General features: G+C 57.8%; 2 protein-coding genes across 5 annotated transcripts in view; both read left to right on the top strand.

Moving 5' to 3' along the window:
• The window catches only part of MGRN1 (mahogunin ring finger 1), a 55,328-nt gene extending 41,099 nt beyond the window's left edge, over positions 1-14,229 (top strand). The window contains exons 9-17 of one of the 3 annotated variants that reach the window (XM_037385103.1): positions 1,821-1,889; positions 4,083-4,242; positions 6,073-6,182; positions 9,645-9,868; positions 10,793-10,916; positions 11,450-11,495; positions 12,127-12,234; positions 12,870-12,914; positions 13,549-13,662. In XM_037385103.1, the coding sequence (XP_037241000.1) occupies positions 1,821-1,889; positions 4,083-4,242; positions 6,073-6,182; positions 9,645-9,868; positions 10,793-10,916; positions 11,450-11,495; positions 12,127-12,234; positions 12,870-12,910 (882 nt within the window). In that variant the 3' untranslated portion in view covers positions 12,911-12,914; positions 13,549-13,662. Of the gene's footprint in view, positions 1-1,820; positions 1,890-4,082; positions 4,243-6,072; positions 6,183-9,644; positions 9,869-10,792; positions 10,917-11,449; positions 11,496-12,126; positions 12,235-12,869; positions 12,915-13,548 lie in introns of all 3 variants that reach the window. The other 2 variants (XM_037385104.1, XM_037385102.1) reach the window with 2 other exon arrangements.
• Positions 14,230-14,630: 401 nt separating this feature from the next.
• On the top strand, positions 14,631-17,644 carry NUDT16L1 (nudix hydrolase 16 like 1). 2 transcript variants are annotated; one of them, XM_037384741.1, is made up of 3 exons: positions 14,637-14,893; positions 15,316-15,576; positions 16,609-17,644. In XM_037384741.1, the coding sequence occupies exons 1-3, from the start codon at positions 14,669-14,671 to the stop codon at positions 17,071-17,073; spliced, it is 951 nt and encodes a 316-aa protein (XP_037240638.1). In that variant the 5' UTR covers positions 14,637-14,668; the 3' UTR covers positions 17,074-17,644. The 2 variants fall into 2 exon arrangements, with proteins under 2 accessions (XP_037240639.1, XP_037240638.1); XM_037384742.1 differs by lacking the exon at positions 15,316-15,576 and having other exon boundaries at positions 14,631-14,893.
• Positions 17,645-17,702: the final 58 nt, after the last annotated feature.

Here is a 17,702-nt window from a genome sequence, read left to right on the forward strand (position 1 = left end):
GGTGAAGGACTGCATTGTGTACAATCACCTACTCCTCCTTGTTTACTCCTACTCTTTTGAAATTTAGAGATCTTTCCAGTAAGAGCCATGTTGCAATGCTCACCCTTTTCCTACTGGGACATGAGATTCTCAGGAGGATTTTTAGAGGCAAGCAGTTAAAACAAATGCAGGCTCCTGCAGAGGCTTTAGTCTGTTCCTTCCTGACCTCTTCTTTGCTTTGACCTGACTACTTCTGCACTCACTGTCACTCATCAGGATCCTCTGAGGAGTCAGGATGCTATATACAATACTCTCTTTGGAATGTCAAGTTACAAAAGGACATCTCCCACATAATTGTTCCCAAACTTCCTGGGTGAGTTGTGAGCTGCTGCAGAGGATTTTGCTCAGCAGTCCAACAGCTGACCTCATTGCCATGAAATGCCGGTCTAGAACAGATTGTCTGTAAGCTGCATGCTGAGTTAAACAGGGAGACTCTGGAATTAGTTTGTTAAAGCTGCTGCGTCCCAGCTCAGAGCATTTCTGAGCTGGTAAACGGGCTGGATATAGCTAGCTCCTGCCCCCATCTTGGCAGGTGACATCTTCTGCAGCACTGAAAACCCATGGCAAAGCCGTTGCTCGTCTGAGCACCTGGCTTGACAAAAGGAGAGGGGAGAGGCCGATTACACACAGAAATGCCAAAAGCTCTGGGACTGATGAGCTGTTGAAGCACTGGGTTCACAGTGGCTTGGCTTCACTGCATGGTGCCAACTGGACAGTTACTGGAGGTGGCAGGAGAGCATTTCCTTCGCCTGTTTGTGAGATGTGTCAGTTTGATACCTTGCAACCCCTTCACCCTATTACCTGTTGTGGGGTTTTGTGCAGAGGAACACACACTACTCTGGGGAAGCTGCTGTGTAGCACTAAATCTTGGGGGACCAGTATCTTTGTGCATCCTTGTAGAGGGTGCTCCTCACAGCTGTAAGTGTCTCGTGCTGTACTTGCTGGTTAAGCTAGGGAACGGGGGAGAACACCGTGCAGAGGGGACTTGTCTTGCTGGGACTTGAACTGTCGGGCTTTCTTGCCTCACTGCTTTAATTCAGCTGCTCGGGGGAGTTTGCAGACAGCTGCCAGTGTTTGCATAAAGGCATGGCCTGGAGGAGTATGTCCCAGGTTTGGGACATACTTACACCTGTGCCTGGAGCACTTTCTGCCACCCCACACCCCAATTGAGAGTTGCCACCAAGGGCCTGAGGGTGGTAATAAATGACACTGCACTGATGTAGGGTTGTCCCTCGAGTGCTTCTCATGCTAAGGAAGGTGGTTTGTCTGTCTTCAGTAGCTTGACCTTATGCTCCCAGGTGATGACCAGGGAAGTGATGTGCGGCCATCGATGTGCCAGCAACAAGCTGTTGGCACAGCACCCCTGCTGAGGTTACAAGGATGGGTGGAAGTTGATCTTGGTTAAAGTTAAGCAGTACTTCACCGAAGGGAAGGACTATGTGAGGCTGACTGCCGCTGGTTTATTTGAGCTGTGGGTACCTATTCCCTCTTGATCTCTGAGACAAGCAGAATACTTGTTGTCTGAATGATTTTGAAAAAAGTGGTTGCTTGGTCTCCCTGCTCAGACCAGACAGGATGAGTACCACTTTTTGAGCAAGGAGACACTTACTCTCCCAGCTATCCTTTGCAGTATTTGTTTCTGTTAATTTTGTCATGTAGCTCTAGAGGAACTGGCTGTTGTGGGTGTAACATGGACATTTTGACACAGGGTGGGAAGGGAGGTGGTCATGCAACAGCAATGACAGAGCAGCTGGCACTCCAACTGTTGTCTTCTTTCCTAGGTTGACCGAGTGAGTTATCTGCTTCAGGAGATCTATGGCATCGAGAACAAAAACAACCAAGAGACCAAGGTAAAGGCGCTCAGGAGGCTGTGCTCCCTGAGCTGGGGTTTTCCAACCTGCACCTTCTGCTTTTGAGCTTAACTGTGGGGCTTGGCAGGGCAACGTGGAGGTGCTTCCCAGAATGACTGTCAAGTCTGTGTCATTCCTACAAGCACTGAAGAAGCTGAGAGATGACAGGTCCTCACTGTTGAAAGGCCCAACAGTTGGTGGAGTTGTGCTAAGGTAATTTTAGATAGTGTGAGAGTCTTGAGGTTGTTCCTTGGGGCTGAGATTGCTGGGAGGGAAGGGCATCAGTGCCCCGTGGGTGTTTCAGAGCACTGATTTTTAAGGCTTGTAGAGACAGCCGTGGGCCACTGTCACAGCCTCTCTGCAGTCAAGGCAGTTGTGCCTGGCATCTGTGCTTTGCTCCTCTGGCTTCTTCATGTTCTCCTGTTAGGGGGAGGCTGCATGTTTCTGTAGCACTGCAGGGGAACTGAGCTCTCTAGGGCTTGCCGTGTCCAGAGAGCAGCAGCCTGCATTCCACAGGAAGAGGGAGCACGACATCGCTAAGGGATGTATATGCCACTGCCATAACCGGAAACATTGCCCATCATTAAGCAGCAGCTTCTGCCTAATCCCAGTTTGCTGCACAGCCCCATGCAGATTACGTGAATGCTTTGTGCTTGCTTTAACTTTATGCAGAGCTGCCCTTTGCTGCCGCCTGGGCTGCAGAGTGTACCAGGTGCTGGCCTCAGGATCAGACCACTCTGGTGTATGTAATGCATGATTTGCAAACAGAGGAGCAGCCACAGAGCAAGACAAGCAGGATTTCCTCCGCAAGCAATGCAGTGTCCTGCCCAAAGCATCCTGTGATCTCTTACCTGCCTGTGCCAACAGGTAGTACCTGAAGAGGCAGGATGGAGAAGTCTTTTCAAAGATTTTTCTTGCACAGTATCTATTTAAGAGGATTGAAGGCTTCCGTCTGGGGCATTCAGGGTCTTGTGATGATTCTTTTGATCCAGCAATCACACATTTGTGGCCCATCAGACAAGTGGCTTGGGGCCATTTTTGTTCTTCCGAGTATACTTAGCAAACTGTATTAATGGGAAAAGCAAAAAGCTTGCCCTCCCTACCTCCCAAAATAGATGAGGAATGCATGTGACAGGGCAGACAGCCTTGCAGCCTTTTGCTGTTGTAGTAGGCAGGCTGGGTGTGGATGTGCCAGCAGCAGATGCTATGTATTGCTATTTACACCGAGGTTGCCCATGGTCTAGCATGTGTTAGCACTGGTGGCCAAAGGGGCCTCACGAAGCAGGACCAAGCAAAGGTGGAAGGTGGCCCGTGCTGTGTCTACAGTTTGGTGGGCTCTGGCATAACTTCTGTGGGAGACTGGGGGGGTCTGGGTGTCAGTGAAGAGAGCTCTTGTGGTTGAAGAGTGGGTTTCAGCTCCCAGCAACAGCTTGCTTGGTGGCTGTAATCTGATTTGTGGGATCTGACTGACTGAAAGACCGGTGCGATGCACATTGATATTGAATGGGCTCACACCGACCTTTTTACCGGGGTAGCTGTGAGCAGGTGAGCATCCCAGGCTGGTTCTCCTGCAGCTGCACTGAAGCTTGTGCCAGCACAGGAGACTGGTGAAGATGCTGTGGCAGGAGAACCACTCGCTCCACCACTTGCTCAGAGGACTTGTGGAAACTGGGTTAGACATGGCTGGAGTGCCTCCTTCTGTCCAGGCCGGGAGCAGGCTGACCTGCTGCCTGCCACTGTCAGCAAGCAGCTCCTTTTGGGGCTGTCCTCTCTCTCTGGACGTGGGGCAGAAAGGCTGGACTGCCAAAGAACCTGCTGAGCCTGGGAGCCGTCAGGCTGGCAGGCAGGAGTTTGTTCTTGGATCCCCTCAGCCAAGGGATCCCTGCCCCAGAGGGGCTCCCCTCCGCACACAGCCTAGCTCTGGGGAAGGACAGCGGTGCTGTGCATGCACAGAACGGTACCTGGTCTCTGGCCTTCCATGAGCTGGGAGCAGACCCCCGAGAGGAAGTCTGTAGCTGGGCTGTGTGGGCCGGAGCTTGTTCTCCTTGAGAAACCCCTGCTGAGAGCTGCAGAAAGAAGACGCCAGCTTTCCCACAGACTTTTGGGTGGGAAATTTCCGTAGGCTTCAGAGTTCCTTGGCAGTTTGGCATGGCCCTTACCATTCACGTGCCAACGTCTTGCTTCTCATCGCAGCCTTCAGATGACGAGAACAGTGACAACAGCAACGAGTGTGTGGTTTGCCTGTCTGACCTCCGCGACACGCTCATTCTGCCCTGCAGACACCTCTGTCTGTGCAATTCCTGTGCTGACACCCTGCGCTACCAGGCCAACAACTGCCCCATCTGCAGGCTGCGTGAGTATGTGCCCAGGAAACAAGGGCATCTTTCTCCCTTCTAGACTCCTGTTCAGTCAGTACAGGTTGTGAGAGGGAGCATGTATTTTATATACCCCACCCCAAGGCTCAGCGTCAAATATTGCTGCTGCTCCCACTGGCACCTGGAGATTCCTGGCACCTAAAATAACTGCCCTTGAACAGGGAAGGAGGAGAGCACGTGAGAGAATGGCTCTTTGTCCAGTGCCTTCCTGGCCACTTGCCCTCTCCCTGGGTTGGATCTGGAGGTGTGGGTGCTCTGAGCTGTGCCATGTAGGCAGTTCTTGTGTTTTGGTGAAGTTGATGGAAAATCCTCCAAAGGAGGGGACATAGAAGCTTTATCCTGAGAGTATCTGTCCAAGACAGCAGCCAGCCCCACCAGAGGGCTGCCTGAGTACTTTGCATGGGTTTTTTTTCCCCTTTGACAGGCTTACTTTGACTTCACCAGGGAGGGAGAGGTGAGATAACTGTCAATTTGGAGTCCTTTGCTTTGCCAGCAGAGTTAGGAGGATCTGCTTAATGCCTGCATTGCTCAGCTGCGAAAAGATGGAAAAAATTAAATAGCCGTTCTGACACTCAGGTGACACTTGCTGATTTCCATGTCTTTTCTCAAAAGCACAGAGGCATAGGAGTCTCCTGAGAAAATGCCTGTGTTTTTGCTGCAATAGACAGATTGTGTGTTTTGCCCTGTGCTTGGTCTCTGAGGTATTTGATTGTTTCTAATTGATACTTCTCAGGAAAAGACAAAAGAGCCTCAGATAGATGTTTGGCCTGAGAAGTTAAGTCTAAACAGTTCAAACTTGGCAAAGATGCAGTAACCTTTTGGAAGACCTTATCGGAGGAAGTGCCAGACAGCTTTGACTATAAGTAGCAACTTAAAACACAGGAACAGCATTATCTCATCCCCACAGTGCAGCAGAGTAGGTTGTATTTGTTTGGAAAGTGCCCCCGTGTCAGACTTCCTGGGAATCTGCTTCTGGGGACTGCAGAGGCAGCGAGGATGGATTTACACCTCTGTCCTCTGGCTCCAGGCTGATCTTTCAAGCGGCTGGGTGCAACAAGACCTAGGGAAATGCCAGGGCTTTTCCTGATGTACGAGCAAGTTCTTACAGCTGCATCAGAACAGATGTCTGGCTCATTTGTACGTGCCCTCAGCACAGAGGGACTAGCAATATTAAAGACCTGCAGATAGAAAATGGGACTGTGGGCAGGGAGTGGGGATCAAAGCTGTTGTGTTGGCAGGACCAAGGGATCTCTGTGCTGGACACAGTAGTATAGCCACTGACCCTCTGGCTGGGTTCGTAGCTATGCAGAGCCTCTCACCACCATAACGCTGGCTGGTGGGTGAGCAGCCGATGGCAGGTGCGATGCTTCCAGTGCCCCTGGACACTAGGGCTGAGACTTGTGGGGTCTGAATGAACCCGGAGCGGTTTTACATGAGCCCTCCCACTCTCCATCCTGTAGCTTGCAGCACTGCACAAGGCTGAGCTCATGTTTTTCTTACTGTGTTGTACAGTGTCGGGCCTGAAGCACCTCAGGGCTGTACCAAGGTAGGCAGTGTCTGTTCTCTGCAAGGGCTGTGCGTACCCAGACTCTTTCAGCCAGCAGATCTCTTCCCTGTCTAGATTAATTAATTGACTAGAAGCCAAAAGCTTGGCTTTGGTGTGCTCCGTGGCCCTGCTCCCCCCGTGCACATGGGGAGCTCCCCCATGCCAACGGTGTGTCTGTGGCAAGCTGAGGAGCTCTGGCACGCATCTGGCGTGGGCTGGTCCTGCTTGGCCGTGTGTTCACCTGCCTGCTGTTCTCTCCTAGCCTTCCGTGCCCTGCTGCAGATCCGGGCTGTGAGGAAGAAGCCGGGGGCTCTGTCACCAGTGTCATTCAGCCCTGTCTTGGCACAGAGTGTTGACCATGACGAGCACTCTGTAAGTACCTCGCAACCCTGTGTACAAAGCCTGGGTGCTGGTCTCAGCCTAAGCAGGCGGCTTGTGCATGCACGAGTTGCTCAGCCTGATGGCTGGTGTCCCTGGGACCTCAGGAGGTGCACTCGGGACTTGGAGTGAGATCTTCCTGAGCAGTGCAGCCTCTTATCAGCCCTGCTAGACACCCAGGATCTCTCCTCTCGTGGATTAGTAATATGACTGGTTTTAGCCAAGTGCCCTCCTGTCTTTTGGAGGAAACAAATCCACAGAAACCTGTCTCTCTCAGGACAGGTTTCTCGGGACTTGTCCCAGCAGAAAAGTGGCAGACTCTGGGCATGACAAGGTGGGATCTGGGAAAATGGGGGTTACAGTACGACTTGCATGCACATCTGTGTGGCAGCATGCTCTGATGACACGCCCTCTGCGTCGGGGCTCCCAGCTGGTAGCAGAAAGGCCTCTTTGTGCCAGCCTCCCAGAGTGATCAGGGTCAGCAGGCAGCTGAGGGAGCGTGGGATGGAAAGTGTGGTGTTGGTGGCCTTGGGGCCCCGTTACACATCCCTGGTGCAGTGAGGGCAGCAGCTCATTGCCTGAGCAGTGCTGTTGCACAGCTGGCTCTGGTGAGACACATGAGACCGGAGTGAGGAGAGGGAGATCAGCATCTAGATCATCTTACAGACTTTCATGGGAACAGAAGGATATTGTCACAGAAAAAGCCTGGCTTTATCTGTCTGTCCTCTGCAGCATTGTAGCCCTGCTGCCTTCAGCTGGGACTAAGAAATAGGGCAGGGGAGAAACCCTGAGGGTTTGTTGTGAAGCAGAGCATGGTGTGTAGAGGAAGCAGGTGCTGTCGTCTGGAGCGAGGTGAGGAGTGTGTCTCTTCGTGTCACTAACCTCAAGAAACAACTTCTTTAAAACATGGTTTTCTCTTGACAGTGTCCCTTTAAACCCCTTAAAGTGAGCACTGTCTCCCTGCCCAGCAGGAAGCCTAGAAGGGAAACAGTAAGTGGACTTGGTTGTATTTGGCTCCTGCAGCAGTTCTTTGCCAGCGGTGTCACTAGCGCGTGGAAGTGTCACACACACGAGGGCTTGCTAACACGCTGGGCTTGACTCGTGCCCCTGCACAGGCTGCGACACTCCATGTACTGCCTCTATGTCAGTGGTGAGACGTTCACACCCTGCACGGGCGATCACTAACCTTCCTGGTTTGCGTGTGGAGGAATAAGCAAGATGGAAGCAGCTTGCCACAGGGTCTGATGCTGACTCTGGGGGACCATCCCCAAGTCCTGAGCCTGGCTGCTTTATAGTTCCTGGCCAAGACTTTTTTCGTAGCTCTGTAGGACTGTGGGCGAGCTGCTGTCCGCTTGGCTCACCCAAAAGCTTCCTTGCACTTGTCTCATCCCCTTGGCGGTTTGGCATGGGCACATCTTGTTGTGGGTTCCACCCCAGTGCTGGGATGTAGAGGAAGACAGATAGGCACAGTTGGACCAGGTCTTGCATTCAGGAGCGCTGGCTGCAGTGGACTGTTTTGCTTTTGCAGGAACAGGAAGGACGGAGCTGCTTTTGTTGGGGACTCTCTGGGGTGGTGTGACAATGTGTAACTGGAACGCTGTGCTGGGGACAGCATGAATGGCAGTCGTGGGGGAACCAGGGAGGGGGAAGGTGAGGGAAGCCCCCAGGCGGGAAGGGTCTGTGCCCTTTGTGCCACCCATCAAATGCAGCTGTGTCATTGATATCAAGGAGTTCTCTTTTGCTCAAGCCAGCCGAGTGCTCAGCCTTACGAGGAAGGTGGCTCACTGTGCTTGTCAGGTCTGGAGCTCAGGTGCCGCAAAGCTGGGCATGACCTGGCTCCCCGCAAGCCTCCCACAGGATTCCTGCTGGAGCAGTGGGCTCTGTGGGTGCTGCAGTGGTAAGTGTCCCAGGAGAGAGCCGTGTCTCCTGGGGGTTGTCTGAAAGCTCCGTAACTTGCAGCAAGGGTTTTGTAGCTGTTGGCTGAGAAATCTTCCTCCAGCCTCTGACCTTTCACCACAGCAAACCAAAATGAGCAGCCTTTGAACCCACAGGCCTTGGTCTACACAGCCAGAAGAAAATATCCCAAACAGGAGCCAGGCGGTTTTTTTCCTCTCTGACTTTTCTTTCTACAAAACAGCACCTCCCAGCTGCTGTCTGGAAATGCGGTTTTTGTGGAGATGGCATTTGGTCTCACTGCCTACAGGTGGCACCAATTGTGAACTGATTCCTTGTTATCTTGCCATCACCAGCTGTGGTCTTCATCAGAAATTCGAAACCATCACAAGACCGGTACTTAGGGGATGTGGGTTGATGCTTTATTCCAGGTGCTACTCGTTCTTTTCTCCCCATCAGATCTAGCTCCTTCTGTGACCGCAAGTGGGTCAGTTGAGCAATAGGCTCATGCCAAATTAACGGCTGTGTTGGAACAGGTTGCTGGGCAGGCTTATCTGCAGCTGTGTGACTGGGAGATCAGGTACAGAGAAGCTACAGGAGTTCATGGCCAGGCTTAGCAGCAACATGCTGTCTTAGGAACAACATAGAACCACCTCCCTGAGGATACAGCGCTGAAGCAGCTCAATTTAATGCAAGCCTGGACTGCTGCAGTCTTTCCTTTTTCTTTGCAGCAGGCTGGGCTGAGCTGCCTGTGGCCTGCTGGGTTACAGCATAAACCCTGTTTGTCTCCAAGTCCACAGGATCTTTACAACTAGGAGGATTTTTGGAGTTAAGCCAGTGGCGGTTTAATGGCTTTGCAAGGGTCTCTTTGACTGGCAGCTTAGTGAGTTACAGAGGGAATGGGAATTGGTATAGTTTTGCCCTCTTCCCTTGTGGGGCCTTTCCTACCTTTTAGCAGAGGTGACTGCGCAGAGAGCTGGCGTTAGCGGCTCAGAGGACTGAGAGCAGGGGAGGAGGGGAAGTGGTGTAGGCTCTGAGGACCGGCTCTCAGTTAGTGCACACACGCTCCCCTCTTTCGACTCTTTGTTAGTGACCCTGGTGGTGCTGTGAAACAGCTGCATGTTCCAGGGCTGGAAGCACAAGTGGGGTGCTTATTGAGCTGGAAGGGTCTCTGAACCATTGGAAAAACTTCTAGGAGAAAAAAATCCAAAGATGTTTTATAGCAGGTTTGTTAGGAACCTGCTTTCTCACCCTCCTTGTCCAGCTCTTGAAAGTATGGCAGGGGGGTGCCCAGCCACGTTCTGACTTGCTGAGATGCCTGGTCTCTCACGCATTGCTCTGGAAACTTGCCTGGAGCATCATCAGCATTACAACCCGAAGGGGAACGTGTGGCTGCATCAGGGGGAGGAGGCTGAGGCTCCTGGAGAGGTGGCTATGGGAATGGGCTGCACGGGAGCAGTGTGGGAGCTGCAGGGCTGGGTTGCATTGGGGCCTCTCCTTTTTCAGGGAGGGCTTCCAGCCTTGTGAGGGTTTCTTAACATGCCCTCTCTTTCTCGTCCACAGAGCTCTGACAATATCCCTCCGGGCTATGAGCCTATTTCCTTGCTGGAAGCGCTGAATGGCCTTCGCTCCGTTTCCCCCTCCATCCCATCAGCTCCTCTGTATGATGAAATCAGCTACTCTGGTGTGGTGGATGGGATGCCACCGGCAAGCCGACCGCTTGTTGGGATGGACAGAGCCGTGGAGAGCAGCCACCAAAAGGGCAAGCGGAGCAAGTCTCCAGATAGGTCAGCATGGGGATGGAGGGGTCCGCTCCTCTTGCAAGTCCTGAGGGCTTGTGGCCACACGCACTGAGAGCCAAGAGAGGGCTCTGGCTGGTCCCATCACTGTTAGCACCGCTAACTCAGAATTTTAGGAGACCAGCAGGTATTCATGACAGTGAGATAATTGGGACGTGACCCTTGTGTTCAGTCTGAGGTTACCAGCTTATGCCTCCTAAGGTCTGGCTTTGTCACCAGAAGAAAGAGGATTTTTAACAAGGAGAATTTGATCCAGACTTGGGATGGAAATGTCTCCTTTCCAATGCAGTTAGTCCCTCAATTTGCACTTGACATCCAAACCTTGTTGGATTTCAGCTTTCTGTGGATTTCCCCAGGAGCAAAAGAATGGGGAGAGAAGTGACGTGAATTTCAGAGCACAAAATGCTGAGTGAGATCCTTTAGCTGTTGTCTGAAGCCTCCTCTACTGACCTTGTGATGGAGGCTGTAGGTGTGGATGCCGTGGAGCGGGCAGCCTGCTGCAGGTGCCCTTCACGTGTCCCTTGCTACAGAAGGGGTCAGGCTGGGTTTGTTCCTGGCGCTCCTCACTGTGCTCCGTTCCAAATTCCTCCTGGGAAGGGAGCCCCTGATGCTGTGAGGAGCAGCGTGGGACCTGGGCCTCCTGCTTTCCCTGCAGAGGCAGATCTGCCCAGGTTGTGTTACTGTGCTGCAGCTCTGCACCACCTGGCTCTGTCCCAGAGCTCTGCTGCTGCTGTTCTCCATGTAGCTGATACCGGAGGGCCCTGGTGAATTTGGCTCAGTAGTTTGAGCTCCTGCTCATGCGTGTTGGCTTCTGCTGCTGGTGGAGCGACAGGGCAGGGGTGGTGACACCTTGAGCTGCTGCCACCAGATCTGCTCTGTGGCTCCTTGCAAATGGAGTTTCTCTTGCCGCAGCACACTACGGTCTCCCTCGTCCCCAATCCACGAGGAGGATGAAGAGAAGCTCTCTGAGGACTCTGACTCGCAGCCAGCACTTAGCGGGGGTGAGCTGGTCCTGAGAGAGGCGAGCTCTCCAGAAGTAAGTCTGTGATCTGCTGGGGAGCTGCTCTGAGCCAGGGCTCTTCTGGGGGGGCTTCTTCTGGGACACACGAGCTGCCTTGTGAAGGGACGTTGTTTCCTCAGTGGCAGGGTGAAGATGAGCTCGTGGTAGCATGAGTAGCCCAGAGCCAGCAGTCTCAGCTGCCTTTATTTACCTGTAGGGCTCCACAGGGAAGGATGTAACCGCTCCTTGTGCCACTAAACCTCTTTGGGAGCCGGGGCGTTGGAAAGCCACGTAGCTGGAGCCGCATCAGAGCTGACCTTACCCCGGCTTCCTGGGCAAGCCCAGCAGTGTTTGGGGCAGGGGTGGAAGCTGAGCCTTGCTGGGCTTCCAGCACCCACTGCCATTGCCTGTAAAACCCCTCCTTCCCGGCCTGTGGTGCCACAGCACTGGTGGGTGGCCCTTTGCTCCCTCCCTGGAATGGGTCCTGGCCCTGGAGAAAGCCAGAGCAGGGGACAAGCGCAGCAAAGGCCTCCAGCCCGCAGAAGTAATCTGTGCTGTTCCTCTTGCAGAGCGCGGCCGGGGAGGAGATTGAGGAGGCCTCGTCCCTGCAGCAGGGTAGGTGTGCGCTCAGCCCGAGGGGGCAGCCAGGCCTTGGCTTGGTGTCCCAATCTGCTGTGATGGGGCAGGGACAGCTGGGGAATGAACGTGGTTCAGAAACATCCAGCTCCCCAAAGGCCATCTCTGAGCTGCTGGGCTTCGCCAGAGGAAGGCGCCGGCATCTCTTCTGGGAAGTGGGGGCGCAAAATCATCAAATCTCCCTGGTTTTATTGGCCAAGCATCTCTCCTTGCCATAAGCTCTACAGAGGTAGAGCTTTCCGTGCCACATCTGTCTGCTCACGCAGCTTAGGGGGAGATGGCTGTGAGCACCACCCTGCTGGTCCTGGTGAGAGCGTGGCCGCGGTACTGGGCATGCAGGATGTGCCCTGTATTGTTGGGATGGGTCTGTGGTGCTCAGCCAGCATCCACAGGGCATGAGGATGGGGTGAGAGAAAAGCGATGGGCATGAGCCTGCATATGAAGAGGTGGCCCCTTCGGCACCGTGGCCTGGGCCAGTCTGACGGGCTCTGCTGGGGCTCGGGGGGTGCGGGGAGCTTCCTCACGTGGAAGATCTCAACCCGTCCTCCTGGCTGCGCGCCCCTGCGGAGCGGGGCTGGGGGCTGAGCAGCTGCGCTCTGGCTGGTTCTAGGTAGCCGCCCACCCTCCGTGGAAGATGTCCTGCAGGACGGCAGCTGTGGCGAGCACAGGAGCCTGACGCAGTCGGAGAGCGACCCTCCGGTAGATGTCTACCTGCCAGGTAATGGCCGCGCCATTGGGGTCGCAGGCGTGCTGCCACCCTGCCGCGCTCGAGGGGCCGGGGGGTGTGTGGGCTGTGCCTGAGCATGGTGGCCTCCCCGGTGGGGCGGCACGCTGCAGCCTCGGGGTGGGCCAGGAGCCCACCTGCCAGGGGCACGGTGTCCCGCTTCCTCCAGTGGGCAGAGCGAGCTGTGGGCGAGGGGGGCTGACGCAGAGGTAACCTGCCCCCACTTCTCTCTCCTCCCTCACCCTTTTGTCTCTGTCCTTCCCCTCCTCTCCTCTCCGGGCTGCGGCCACTCCAGGCACAGTTTTTGTGACAGTGGCCTCCTCTGCCTGCCCCCAACCCGTGCTCCAGCTTTCGGCTGAGGGAGGGGAGCCATCCGGGCTGGCTTCTGGGGGACCAAGCCAGCATGGGGGGCAGCAGACACCCCTCTGCCATGGGGGGGTGTCACAGCGGGGAGGGCCGTGGGGTGCCGTGCTTTGCTGGCAAGCGCGGCTGTGGGACGCTGTGCTGTCCTCACCCCTGACTGTTGTCATTGCAGCCTGTTTTCTTCCATAGAGTCGCAGTCTGTTCTGAGTACCTCTCTAATGTCTCCTTCCCTCTCTGTCTGCCTTCCTCCCTCCTGTCTTGGGCAGCACTGGGTCCCGATTCCTGCTCTATTGGTATAGAGGAGTAAGCTGGTACGTCTTCTCGTTCTTCTTACGCATCGCTGTGGTGTGGGGCAGCAGGACCCCTCCTGAGAAGGCCAGCAGCCAGGCGAGAGCGGGGATGGGGCTGATCCTAGCCATCAGGGCAGGGAAGGAGGGGGCAGCAAACCAACGAGGCTGCTCTGCTGGCTCTGTCCTGGCTCCCTTCCCGTTCCTGGCACTGGCATCACTGCACCCTGCTGTCCCCAAGTGCCGGCACCCCCAGCCAGGGCAGCAGAAGCCCCTGCCCTCCCCACTGGCTTCTGCTGGGCCTCTGGGTGAGGGCTGTGCTGCCTCGTGGGCACTGTGATAGTCCAGTCCCCCGCTGCTGGCTTCTCCCAGGCTGGTGGCAGATAACGTGTCCCCTTAGTGTCCTGTGTCCCGCCCCTGGCGCTTGCTGAACCTGCGTCTTGGCAGGGGCAGAGGGGATGGAGCTCATGGGCTCCAGCCCTGTCTCTGTGGTCAGACCAGGGTAGGAGGGGGTGGCAGGGGTGACGGTCACCTTGGCCCACGCTGTCCTCTCCCCAGGGCTGAGCACCCTGCCTGGGCTTGTTGCCTGGCCCTAGGGCTGGAGTAGTTAGGGCTGAACCCCTTTTTCCTCACTCAGAACCCCTTTTTCCTCACTCAGGCTCATCCGACTTCACCAAAACGCTCCCTGGCCGCGGCACCGGCAGCCCCACGCAGCCCCTTCTCTTCGAGCAGACGTGTCTTCACCTGGAGGACGAACAGAACCTCTCGTGAGCGGGGCTGGGACCCCCCCCCCGCCCCTGCCGCTGGACCCCAGACCCACGCACAGCCTCTCCCCCGTCCCCAGCGGGGCTGGCCCGTGCTCAGCGCTGCGGGGATGCAACGTGGCGTGTCGCACCGGCACGCTTTTTGGCACAGCCCAGCTTGGTTTTTTAAAAGACGTGCATGTTTTTTTGCCAGCTGGCGGCAAAGGGGCGGGTGGGTAGGGGCTGGCGGGAGGCGGGGAGATTTGGGGTTAAAATCGGCAGATGAAGGACGCTACCCTTGTATATTTTGTACACACCCAGCACAGCCCTTTTGCTGTCACTGCCCTTGGACAGAGCTGCGCCCCCCCCTACCCACCCCCCCCGCCTGGCAGCCCCTCTGGACTCTGCACCCTCCTGCCCCCAACCTCTGGGTGCTGGGGAGGGGGGCTCGGTGGGGTGCAGGGCTCCGCGGATGGGGGCGGGGGGCGGGGGGGCTGCCCACGCCGTGTGCCTTGTTCTGCTTCTGCGGCGGGTCCCGGGGCGACACCTCCCCCCTTCCCCTCGATGTTTGTAGTAATAAACCCGTGGAGCAGGCACTTGTGCCGTGCGTCGTGGGCGGGGCGAAAGGGCGGGGGGCGGGGGCGAAAGGGCGGGGGGCGGGGGCAAAAGGGCGGGGGGCGGGACTACGGAGCGGAGAGGCGCGGCCTCTTTGCCCGCCTCTTTCCCGGCGTGCAGTTCGGCGCCGTCTCCCCCCCAGCCTCGCTGTGATTGGCCGCAGGCGCCGACAGCCCTGGTGCGGCAGTTTCCTAATGTGGCGAGCGACGCGGGCGGTGGCGCCCGCTCTTATTGGTCGCCCGTCGCTATTGGCCGCCCAACCGAGGGCGGGCGCGGGGGTTGGCGGGTTCTGCCGAGCGCCCATTGGCCCGGCGGCGCGCGGCGCGCAGCTACTGGCTCTGACGGCCGCCGGTCTCGCCCCTCGCTCGGCGTCGGCGCGACGCGTGCGCGGAGCGGGCTCCCGGGGCGGGCGGCGAGGCGATGGCGGCCATGGGGGCGATGGCGGCCATGGGGGCGCTGCCCGCCATGGGAGCGCTGCCGCCGCTGCCGACGCTGGGGGTACCGGGCGTGCCCGAGCTGAAGCCGCTGACGCGGTACGAGGCCATGCGGCTGGGCCCGGGCTGGAGCCACTCGTGCCACGCCATGCTGTACGCGCCCAACCCGGGCATGCTGTTCGGCCGCATCCCGCTGCGCTACGCCGTGCTGGTGAGGGGGCGGGCGGGGGGAGCGGGGCCGGGGCCGGGGGCGGGCGGGCCCACGGGCTGGGGCGGGCCGCGGGCTGCGGGGGAGGCGGGCTGAGGGCTGGCGGCTGGGGGTGTCGGTAGTTGGCGGTTGCAGGGCGGTAGCGTCAGGCTGGGTCGCGGCGGGGAGAGCCCCCGGGCCCCTCCCCCCGCCTCCCCGGCGGTGCGGGCCCCGCCTGGGCTCCCGGGGCCGCGGCGAGCTCTCGGAGACGGTGTCGGTGAACGGTCCTGGATGCGCCGGAGCTGGTAGGGCCGCGCCAGAGCGGCCGGGAGCCCTCCCCACGCTCCTCCGCCCCCGCGGAGGCCTCCGCGGCGCCGGGCCTGGGCGCCCGCGGCCCCCCTCGCCCCCTCGCTGTGCCCCATTAACGCCATGCGCCTCTATTGCAGATGCAGATGCGATTTGACGGACTACTGGGCTTTCCCGGGGGGTTCGTGGATCGCCGTTACTGGTCCCTGGAGGACGGTCTGAATCGGGTGCTGGGCTTGGGTTTGGGCTGTGTGCGCCTGACGGAAGCTGACTATCTGTGCTCGCACCTGACAGAGGGGCCACATCGAGTGGTGGCACACTTCTACGCCAGGCAGCTGACCCTGGAGGAGCTGCATACCATCGAGATCAGCGCGGTGCATTCCCGAGACCACGGGCTGGAGGTGGGACATCCAGGGAGGGGGTGTGTAGAGCTCTGAGCGTTAGATCCAGGGAAGACGCAGCTTCCCTCCTAGGTCTGCTGGGCTGCCGTCTCTCGCAGCCCAGCGGGGGAATGCACCGCATGTAGAGCTGTCGGCGGCGAGTGCCACGCACAGCCCCGTAGCACTGGCGTTAGGAGGTCAGGCTCTCGGCTGGGGTTGTGTCTCAGGCTCTGGAGTGTAGCGAGCTCCAGCTCCAGCCTTTCCTGGTGACTGCCCACGTAGGGAAGAGCCCTATTAACCCGCTCAGCCTTGGGACGCGGCTGAGGTCCGTCTCGCATCCTGGTGGGCATCTCCCCCTGCCCTGGGCTGAGTAACCTGGACCGGAATCGCGACCCTCGCTGTGGTGATGTGTTGCTCTAACCCCAGTTCTCCCTGGCTTGCACGGAGGCGGTGCGGGAGGCAGCCTTCCTCCCGGGTAGCTGGGTTCGGCTGATGCCTTGGGGTAGAGCGTAAGAGGGAGGGTCTCCCTGCGCGCCCACGAGGCGCTCGGCAGGTCTTGGCAGCTGCGTGAAGGGAGGCACTTGGCTCTGGGTTGTGGCGTGGCTGAGGGGCATGCGTGGGCAAGCCACGGTGTCCCCACGGAGGGGAAAGCAGGGCTCCCCATAGCGGCCTGGGGCAGTGGGATCCCCCCAAAGGGGCAGGAGGGGGAACAGAGCCGGGGCTGGGCGCAGGGGGCTGGCCAGGGGGAGCAGTGGCCTGGTGTGGCTCTGGGAGGGGCAGTGCAGGGGCTTCAGCTGGGCTGAGGGCAGGCAGGCCAGGGCAGGCAGGCTGGGGCAGGGGTCGGTGGGGCAGGGGTCGGTGAGGGAGGGAGGGGCAGGATTGGGCAGGTGGGGAGGGGCAGGATCGGGCAGGTGGCGAGGGGAAGGATCCGGCAAGTGGGGCTGGGCCATGGGCTGGCGGGGTGCTGGGGTGAGGGTGTGGGGGCAGAGGGTGGGGCGGGGGGGGGCTGGTGTTGCCGTGGGCTCTGCTGAGCTGTGCTCTATGCTGTTGCAGGTGATGGGCATGGTCCGTGTCCCTCTCTACACCCAGAAGGACCGCATGGGCGGGCTGCCCAACTTCCTGGGCAACTCCTTCGTTGGAACCGCCAAATTCCAGCTACTCTTTGCCCTGAAGATCTTGAACATGGTGCCGGAGGAGAAGCTGGCCGAGGCGGTGGCTGCCACGCAGAAGCCGAAGAAGCCGGCCATTGACCAGGCAGCAGCAGTGACAGGAAACCCGCCTGCCACTAAGCCCTCGAACGAGCTGGCGATGCCCGCTAAAACAGGCAACGAATTGGCAGAGAGGGCCGAGAACCAGGCAGCTGCGCAGGCAGCCGCCGAGCAGGCAGTGGCCGGGCTGCAGAGCCACGTTGTGGCAGAGCAGCTGGTGGCTGTGCCGGTGGCCGAGGCAGTGGAGCAGCCGGCGGGGCTGGGGGCAGATGCTGTGGCAGAGCAGCCCGTGGCTGAGCCGATGGAGTGATGCCTGCTGCATTTGTGCTTGATTAAAAGTGGGTGAGACTAGAGACTTCTAACTTTCCGACCCGTCGCTGGCTGCAGTTGCTGCCCACGCAATTCTACTGCCCAGCCGGGAGGGTTTGGGTTTGTTTGAAGCCGGGGAAAGCGATGTATTTTTATGGCCATTAAACTCTAGTGAGCTTCCCAGATCAACCTGCACAGCCCCCTGCAGAGAGTTCATGTCTTATGTCAGGGCACCGAAGCCTTAGAATTATGCTTTTGATTTCAGGGACGTGCTGCTGCCGTCGGGTCCCCGTTTCATTTTTAAGGAACAAAATGGCATCTTTTTTAAAATGCTCCATGTTGACTTGGACACAGCTGTGGACGCAGTGGACGCAGCTGAGGGAACGGGGCTGCTGGTCAAGCACCCCTGCCAGCGTCAGTGGAAGGGGCTCCCCTCCGCTGGTGCTGTGTGGCCGGGCTCTGGGTGCTGTGCCATGCCGTGAATTCCCTCTGGGACGTAGTGGGGGTGCTCGTGTGGGTTTCTGCCTGGAGATCTGTGGGAGCATGAAAGTGGAATAAATGGCTTTGCTGAATGCTTCGCGGTCAGGATCATTCTTGACAGCTGGCACAGAGCCTGCGGCGACCCAGAGC

The sequence above is a fragment of the Falco rusticolus genome, chromosome 4 (assembly GCF_015220075.1).
Source record: "Falco rusticolus isolate bFalRus1 chromosome 4, bFalRus1.pri, whole genome shotgun sequence".
Classification (NCBI taxonomy): domain Eukaryota; kingdom Metazoa; phylum Chordata; class Aves; order Falconiformes; family Falconidae; genus Falco; species Falco rusticolus.